Raw genomic sequence first — 9,318 nt, 5'->3', positions numbered from 1 at the left:
TGCTGAAAGGGGCTGAGTGTGAGGAGGGCTGCACCACTCTCCTCAGAAACCAAAACCCTGGGCGGGCCTGTGCAGCTCTCATGGCGCAGTTCAATCAGCTCTGGGTAGCCTGTCCCCGAGCAAAACCACAGCGCGGCTTCCTCCGACACTTCAGCGCTCTGTAGGTGTTAGAAGCCAGCTAGCCAAGATGCTTCACATCCAGGCAAGGCCCTCTGAAGTCATCCCAGCTTTCCCGTAGTTGCTGGATGATGAACACACAAGTTCAGCAGTACGTGTGTGCTAACGCTGTTAGTATAAATCTTAATTTTTTTTATACTCTGCAACATTTGTAGAGATTTAACACACGTTTAGCGTCAAAACACCTTGGTTTTTATTTTCATATCCTTTTTGAATCAGGTTAAGCTGTAAACAATTTCTTTTTCAATCAAATACTGCCAGCTAGAATTACGTCCGTTCATGCATCACTGAAAACAAAAAGGGTATTTTTCCTTAAGTATAGATTTTTCTTTTTTAAACAATGTCACTTTATACAGAAACCAATAGCTAGATTCGATGCACCCTGATTAGTTATGTAAACAGATAACCCAAAAAAACTCATCAAGAGAACTAATAAGTTGGTTCCTTCATAGAATGGAAATTAAAATCTCTCCTGACTTGAGGTTAACATGGCCAGGAGTATAGAGCGTGGCACATAAATCCATCTAGGAGGTGTATAAATTGCACTGTATCTGAATTAACAAAGTTATGCATAATGAAATGCACAGTTTAAATTCATGCTAGAAAGCATTTTTCAATATGAAGTGGCAGCCAACTGGCAACCGTAACAGTTAGGTTCTGCACCATCATTTATGGCATTATAGATAACTATTACATATAGCATACTTTAAAACCCTGAAGGATTGTGTTACTTGAAACATTCTCCAGGCAGTTATTTGGTTTGAAACATTAGGAGAAAGACTAAAGAGCTTGCCATCTTATACCGATTATGGTACCTTTAACTTCTATGAAGTAGATCAGATATGATGTGTATTTCACAGTAACAAAGTTGCTTTAATGCCTTTTCTCCAACAGTAGGATTGTGTTAGATGTTTCTGCCCTCAGATCACCATTGTCCTGGTGGTTTTCCCTTTTCTTGAGTTTGGGTAACTACATTGAGCACTTTTGCTGGTTTTTAACTATTCATCAGTCCTTTCAGTATATCTTCGGAGAGTTCCAGCAGAGGGAGTTCAGGGGATGGGATGTCCAAGGGAGGAAGGTTGGGTATTGGAATGTCCTTTGCCTTCCCAGCAGTTGTTGCAAACTTCTGCCAAGTTGCAGCTGAAGAAGTAGTTTCTGAGTGTTGCTGCAGACCCCACAACTCTGACTTCTCGACAAAGTCAGCATCTACATCCAACTCCTTGTCTACTGGAGATTTTTGGAGTCTAGCTCTTTCTGCTTTTAACTGCTTATTCTCTCTCCTTAATCTCTCATTTTCAGCTACAAGAAATTCTATGTGCCGTTTCAAATCTGCAATTTTGGTTGCCTGCTCTTCTATTATAGTTTTGTCATCTTTTGGAGCTTTACTCCCAATACATGCTTCCACTGGCTCTTTTTTTTTCTGAAGTAGAAATAACAGTGTATCCGGGTCCCTGTCAAAGACACCCTGAACATCCTGTGGATGTTTTTCCATGGAAGGGCTGTATTTCTGAGTAACAGGAACCAATACGTTTTGATCATCAGAGTCTTCAGCAGATGGCTTATAAGAAGTCTGAAGATGTGCGGCTATTTCCTTGTCAGCATTCTGCTGGGCTTTCAGCTTTTCCTCCCTCTTTGCCCTTTTCCACCTCTCCTGGATGAGCAGTAACTGTTTCATGTGACTATCCCTTTGTAATTCCAGTGACAGCTGAGCCTGAGTAAGAACAAGGTTAAACAATTTAATTGGTGATCCCTAATCCCACCTGAATATTCATGCATGTAAAGTTACATGCATGTAAATATTTACATAAACAGCATCACAGCATGCCCAAGGCAGCGGGAGGAACTTTTGTTATTCAAATACTAAATCCAACAAGAAGTGTTCTCTGCTCGTACAATGCAACAGATTCAGATATATCACCCAAATTTAGCATAACTACTGGTATTGTAAAGGAGTGAGTTAACATTTGGTCTTTTTGTTTATTTGTTTGGTTTTTTGTTTTTAAGTCACTGACCAGGCTACAATACCTCTGAATGGGGGCACTAGGAGTTTAACTGACCTATGACCAACACCAAGAAGGAAGAGATTGACTTGGCATGCACAGACACAATTTAGCTAAATAATACAAACTATTTTTTTGCTTCTGTGATGGTATCTGTGTAGAAATACTAACCACCCAACACTAAGAAGAAGAGTGCTCCAAGGCCAGATATAGTCCAAAACGATTCAGTCATATTTAATGAAGGGGGTGGCATGGTGGTTAATAACTCACAGGAACCACCTGGGTAATAGGCTACCATTTTTCTACAGGAATGACCTTTTGGAAGACAGACAGATGTCCGATCTCCAGCGATTATTTGCTTTGATAATATTGGCTAAATTCAAAGCCTGCTGCTATAAAAGTGCTGGGCAGACCACACTACTACATTCACGGATAGATTTGTGTAATGAATAAGGAAGGTGTAGGGCTGTTGCTCTGGAGATCACCCAGTCAGGATGAATAAAACCAAAATTACAGACTGTAGAAGAGCTGCTCAGCTTTGTGTCTCAGCGAAACAGCCTATGTGCCTTACAGCAAAAGTTAAATATGAAACTAGTTTTATCACCTACTGAAGATGCCTTGAAGACTAGAAACCATTGTAGGAGAACCCTTGGATGGCATAGTAGTTCTCTTGTCCCTGCTCCACAGAAACTTGGAAAAACTCTCAAGGAAGACTAGCATCACTGCACTTCTAAAACTCCTGGTGCAGTTGCCATGGGTTCAGAAAACTATGCAGAGGCTAACGCTCAAAAGGGGTATGATCAGTCAGGGCACAATACGACACACAGGCACACAACAGAGCTATGGCTGCTTCTGCTGCACTTTGGTCTCACCTGTTCTGACTGGGTCAGCTTCATAGCGTCTGTAAGGTATGCTGCAGAAGAGAAAAATTGATAAACACTTAGGACAGGGTTACAAAACCTGAATGTTTCCATTAAAGCTAAGAAAAGGCTTCAGATCTTCCATATTCTGAATCCCCACATAAAAGCAGCAGTCCAGAGGCAAAGTATTTACCGAGTTACAGTGGCTGGAAACACCTGCTGTTTTTCAAAAGTCTGAAAAAATTACTGTAAGATCATGTAATACATGCTACACCCTTCCCATGGCATCCTGTTGGCTCAGGTTGTTCCAACTTGTTTTTCAGAGGAGGACAACAGCCATTTCCAGAAAGTGCCAGAAGAACAACTTTCCCGTTGAAGCGAAGAAACACAGCTAAGGACCAGCCTTTTAACATACAAGCACTTTAAGACAAAATGTGGTAAGTAAAATCCTCTTGCCCGTTGCACACCAGTATTATGAAGTCATGCTTTTTAATTATATTCTTGATGAAGAGGAATAGTCTGCAGTTCCCAACTTTTTCATCAACTTCCCCTCCAAACCAGAAAATGTGCTGGTTTAGAGTCAGAGCAGCACGTTAGACTTTGAGCATATCTCGCTAGTGCTGAAAATGACATGGTATAAGAAATTCTTAACCAAATTCAGAAGGATGTAAGATAATGGCATAGAATCATCAGATGAAGGAAAATAAGAAACATTCAATGCATTTCTGGGTGTTGTCTTGGTATATGAAGTGAAGAAAACCAAGAAGAAAAGTCTGCATATTAGAATGTAAGTGCTATCGTTATAGCTTACTTACATGTATTGTATGTACTTGTTGCTCTGAGTATTCATAAATACCAAAGAAACTATCAGGTTTTCATTTTCATGGGGTTTTCTAGTATTAGAAATGCAAAGTGAGAATGCCTGGTGTCTAGGTTACGATGTTCAGAGTAGCCACTTATTTTGTCTCCACACAAGCCCTGTCACTAGAAATGTCCTACTTGTTGCACCAATTAAGACCTCTTTCTTCTTCTGCCAAGCCGCTGCCACACTGTCAGTGAGCTGACGGACTCCAACACAAATAATTAAGCATGACTAGTTAAATGGACAGGTAAATGCACAAAGTCTCACTGAGGAGAGGCTGTCAATCGCGGCGTCAAGGCCTGCAATGCAATCTGCTGTTTTGCTTGAGTTCTGGGAAAGCTGAGCTCATCACCTGTTCTTAGGTGTCTTGATTCAGACATTGGGAAAGGGAAGTAAGTAAACTTTTGTAAGCAAACATTTGTCTAAGTATTTCCTTTATCAACAGAGAAAGCAGGTGACTTCAGCTATGAAAGCAGTGAAGAAAATATAAAGTGTAAAGTGAAACTGGCTTACAGCAGGTCCCCAACTGCCGTTTGTGCACGACACAAGGTGTTGGCTTCATCTTGAGTCAAGAAATGCCTTCACATGATAACCACCCCCAATCAAAACAATTTTGGAAACACTTGACTTTAGCTGCTCAAATTAGGAAAAGTTTCCAAAAGGGTGCTTGATCTGGACTGAAAAGCAAATTGACAATTTAAGAATAAAAAATTTGCAAGTAACTAGATATTCTACTTACATGAAGCATGCAAATCCAGAAATTGATTTTAAGAGCTGGAATGTGAGAAATACCTACTCACCAGCAGCTTTTTTGTGACAAGAAATTGCTTCTTCATATTTCCCCGCTGCCAACAAACGGTCTGCTTTTCTGCTCTGCTGATGAGCCTTAAAACAAAAAGAACATTACATCAATGAGGGTTAACTGACAAATAGTTATAGTTGTTTTAAAAGTAATCAGTACATCTAAGAAACCTGTACTGATTCCAATTCTCCAGGCTTTTAGGCTTTATATTTGATTTCTTTTATAATACTACCTTACAAGAATCCGTACCAGTAAAAACTGAAGTTTGTTAATGCAGCAAAAACGGTGTATACACAACAAAATCCTTTTGAAGATCTTCCTCAGAAAGTACGTGTTCTCCTTTATAGGCAGGCATTCACTATAGTTATGTAAAAAGGCCATAAGAAGCTATGAGAAGCTCTAAGTATTTAGGATCAATTTACCTGGCAGAATGCAAGATATTTGAATTATGTTACAGCTTACAGCTGGTTTGACCTTTTCTGCTGCCCCATGCCCAACAGGCTTTGCCTCTTGCATGCAGAAATTGCAAAAAATCTTTGGTTTTTTGGTTGCAGCTTACACCAATTAATGGGAGCAGCCCAACCATAGTTAAAGATATCAAAGTCACGTTGTTGCTATACAAGAGTTATGTCTATACTAGCATTTGTAAACCACTAAGGATGTTGCTGAAAGCAAGCAATTGATGCAAGTATTTGCATATGCTCAGTGAGCAACACTATTGTATAACCAGCACTGCAACATTCATGAAAACAAATCTTTTTGTCATTACTACAAGACATGAATTTTACGGTCCTTCCTCCAAGACAAGCTATGTAATATGAAAGGCTACAACCACTAACTGGCAAGGCTGTCAGTAATGCAGACTATTCTTGACTGCTTTTACTACATGTTGAGTTTGAAGCAAACAGACATCAAGTACTGGGCACTGACTGTGAAACAATATAAAACACTCAGGAATCTGAGGAAAGCGTTTGCCTGTTTCTTTGTTTTTTAAGATTACTGTTCCTTAAGGGAGCCTTTACCAAATCTATACTGACTGAACCTGTAGGGGAAACAGAGCTGAAAGCCTGAAATCTGCCTCTGTAATTCTGTCTCTGACCCATACAAATTCTCTATTCCCTCCCTTCGCCCAAATAAAGGCATAAAACATATCAAACTTCAGATGTCACTGACTCACTTTAAGCATGTTCCAGGATCAACATAAAAATGAGAGCATTTGCCCATATCCTAAGATGCTAGAACAGCTGGTTCCCCACAGGCCTTATGGAATTACACTTTTCTCGGTCTCCTGCAGTCTTGGAAGAAGCATGGAAGGTCAGATAATCCAAACAGGATGGTAACACAATTCTGTCAGGACTAACATGATACTTATACTAACATGCATTTTAAAAATAAGTTCCAAAATGCAGATCAATTTCTTTGTCGTCTTTGTCCTCCAAATTGATGTATCACCTACAGTGTTACAGTAAGTTCAATATTACCAGCTCTGACACCACAGGAGAGAATGACTTCTACAAAAAACACTCTTTTGGGCAACAGCTGTTCTTAAGCAATCCCTAGCAGTTATATCACTGCATTTAGACATTTGGATTTTCTAAAACTGATTTCATATGCTAATATGGAGTGTTGTAAAAAGCCCAAAAGCAACCCACACAAAAACCCCTCCTTCATTCTTCACAACAAATATTTCAGTTATATTATTCTTCCTCATCTTCATTCAATCCTCATAGCATTGTCAGCATTCCCTGTTTCTTCTGCCCTGAGGTTAAATAATCTCAGAAGAAGAGGAAGTGTTTTTCTATTGGTAAATCATCTATTTTATGGCCTTTTTCTATGGACTCCTACAAATGACATATGCTGGAAAGATAAACTTATTTCCCAGGGGAATGAACAAATGCTATCAGCTCATATAGAGCCATCTCCTCTGTTATTCATGGCAGCTCATCCAGTTACAAATTAGCTATGTCATGGACATAAAAACACCTGAGCTTGCTCCTTGCAAAACAATTTTTCAATAAATTAGTATTGATACAGCTGTTTCTGCAAACTGCATGGGCAGGTCTAAAAAAAACAGAGAAAGGGGAAACAGGGCAGCTAGAGACAGGAGAGCTAAGAAAGCAGTTCAACAAGCCAGGGGCCTGGTTCCATTTATTAGTTTCTACATATAAGAATTTGAGTCTGATTGCTTTCAAAGGTTATTTTCATATGTTTTAAACTACTGGAGCATGATCTTACTCAAATCACTTAACCACATGCAGAACATCTGAGGACAGCCAGTTGTTATTTGATTGAGCAATTAAATTATTTCCATTCTCAATTAACTCCCAGTGAAGCTAAAGGGAGTCTGAAGAAGGTGGGCTACGCCATGACCAACATTAAGGAAACCACAGTCCAGAGATGCTAGCAAAAAGAAACACTGTGATTCTTGATTACAAGGTCAAAATGCATTTCTTGTTGTTATATCAAAATATATAGATGTCAGGCCATCTGCTCTGATGCAGAGCAGCAGAATTCCACAGTGGAAGTAAGAGGAACCACAGCAGAGAAAAAGAAAATCAATGTTTCGGCACAGCCTTCTGTGAGAAAGCTAGGTGTTTTGCAGTCAGTCATGGAGGAGGAATTCCTCATTTTCTATGTTTTCCTGCCAGCTTGACAAGGAAGCATTTACTCATTTATAGTGCCCTGTGAGTGTTTGTTCCAATTAGTTGATTGTGCAAGGACCAAGGAATTTCTCCCATTTTCATGGTAGATTATTCATCAGCAGCAGTTTGAAGAAATTAGTGGTGCCATCCTAGCAGCAAGTGATGAAGCTGCAACAGAAGTACTTGGATGCTTAATAGCCACATGTCATGGATAAGCTTCTACATCTTGCCTAGTCTGCTAGGTTTGTTCTTAGCCCTCAGTTACACTTAGCCACACAGCATCCAACCATTGTTAGCAAATCTATTTTGAAATCAGAGTGGCCTGTATCCCATTGTAAATCTGGCAATGGAAGAATTGGTCCTGTATCATAAAGTAAAAAAAAAAAAAAAAAAGGCTCTCAAGTTTATCCCTGGTCTGATGTCATGCTAGAGGAAGGTGTTTACACCAACAATTCTGGAGCTGCTATGCTGGTTCCCAACAGATTCAACCAAGACTGCTTTGACTTTGGTCCTGCTGCTGTGATGATTACAGAAACAGCTGCTGCACAACTGTGATGGATTTATATATCTGATTTCTCTTTCCTCTTCCAGCTGCAGTGCTGGAAATAAACGTAGGATGTGGTGTAAGAATAATTACACTTTGTTAACAAGCTATGGAATTGAAGGGGGTAAACAGGTTGACAACTACTTCCAGATGTCCCTCCCAATCCAGACGAGCAGGAATTCCCAGTAGGCAAATGGACAGGTGTAACAACTTGACTCTCCTAAGAGGAAGCAGGTGTGAGTGAAGGCTGACCAAGCTAAAAAGCTTCCTCATGTTGTTCCAACATACTTGGTTCTTCAGGGATTTGTGCATTGTATCACCTGAACCACTCTGGATCAACTATGGAAGCAGGGAAGCTGGGCAGCTGTCCTCAAACTTTCCAACTGTGGCTGAGATCTTTAGGGATGATACCTACATTTGTAAGTTTGTACTGCTATTCCAAAGAAATGCTCCTATTTGATTCTCCACCCAACTAACACAAACCATCGCCTATGTAATCTCTGAGCAACAGAATCAAAAAATAATCAAACCACCCTGTAAAGCAGCAATGCAGGTCTCCTCTTTGCTTAGAGCTTTCTTTAGTGGCTCAAAAATTAACACCTGACTTCTTGTATGCCAATATATACTAGACAGTGATGTGACTGCATCATGAGAAATGAAGCCAGAAGGCCCACTCGCCAAATTTCTTACCACTCCCTCAAACAAAAACAAACAAACAAACAAAAGCACTACATTTATTTCTAATGTGCACCATTACAACTTAAAGGATTACTATGATACGATCCTAGCTTAGGCTGGGAGAAAGAAGAAAAAAAAAAGTTGCTGCTTTCTCCATATGATTCCAGTTGATGGCTAGCTATTATAGAAAGAAGAGTAACAGGGGAAAAAAACCTGTTTGATCCTATAATATCTCTAAAAGGTAGATGTAGTATTACTCACTTTCAAGTAAGGTAAGCCTACCGCCCTCTCCTAAGAGCAGAAATTTGCAACAGTCCTCCTGTAGCTGAGATAGGCTTGTTGTGTATGTTTTATTTGTCTTTGTTCCCCTAATGAGAAGAGCACTTCACTGGACAAAGCCTTGCACAAGATGTTAAGCTTACAGCCTCCTTTGTTCATGGGTAAGGGACTCTCTAGAAAGTGATATATTTTAATATGATTACAAAGGACAGATTACAGTGCCTTACTGTTGAAGTTACAAATGAAGGCAGGAAAACCCAGCTGCTAAAACCAAGGGCCTGAGGAAAGCTAACTGCAAAGAAGTTCTAACAGTTCGTAAATGTTTTAACTGAAACCACTGTTTGCTGCTAACATCAGCTATTTTATGCTATGGACAGTGGATACCAGTTATCTTTGCCAGGAAGGATCAATACCTCTGTTCTCTTACTGCTGAAAGCAAAGATGAAGGTATTTTTTTGAGACACGAGGGATCTG

General features: G+C 39.8%; 1 protein-coding gene across 1 annotated transcript in view; it reads right to left on the bottom strand.

The window, feature by feature from the left end:
* Positions 1-357: 357 nt before the first annotated feature.
* Positions 358-9,318, bottom strand: part of NRBF2 (nuclear receptor binding factor 2) — a gene marked incomplete at its 5' end in the record, with an annotated part of 11,183 nt that continues 2,222 nt past the window's right edge. The window contains 3 exons of the mRNA XM_010285047.1: positions 358-1,888; positions 3,050-3,090; positions 4,700-4,784. Of these exons, the coding sequence (XP_010283349.1) occupies positions 1,172-1,888; positions 3,050-3,090; positions 4,700-4,784 (843 nt within the window). The remainder of the gene's footprint in view (positions 1,889-3,049; positions 3,091-4,699; positions 4,785-9,318) is intronic.

This window comes from Phaethon lepturus, unplaced genomic scaffold, assembly GCF_000687285.1.
Source record: "Phaethon lepturus isolate BGI_N335 unplaced genomic scaffold, ASM68728v1 scaffold26954, whole genome shotgun sequence".
Classification (NCBI taxonomy): domain Eukaryota; kingdom Metazoa; phylum Chordata; class Aves; order Phaethontiformes; family Phaethontidae; genus Phaethon; species Phaethon lepturus.
Note: the sequence above shows the minus strand (reverse complement) of the source record. Positions and strands in the feature narration are given on the sequence as shown.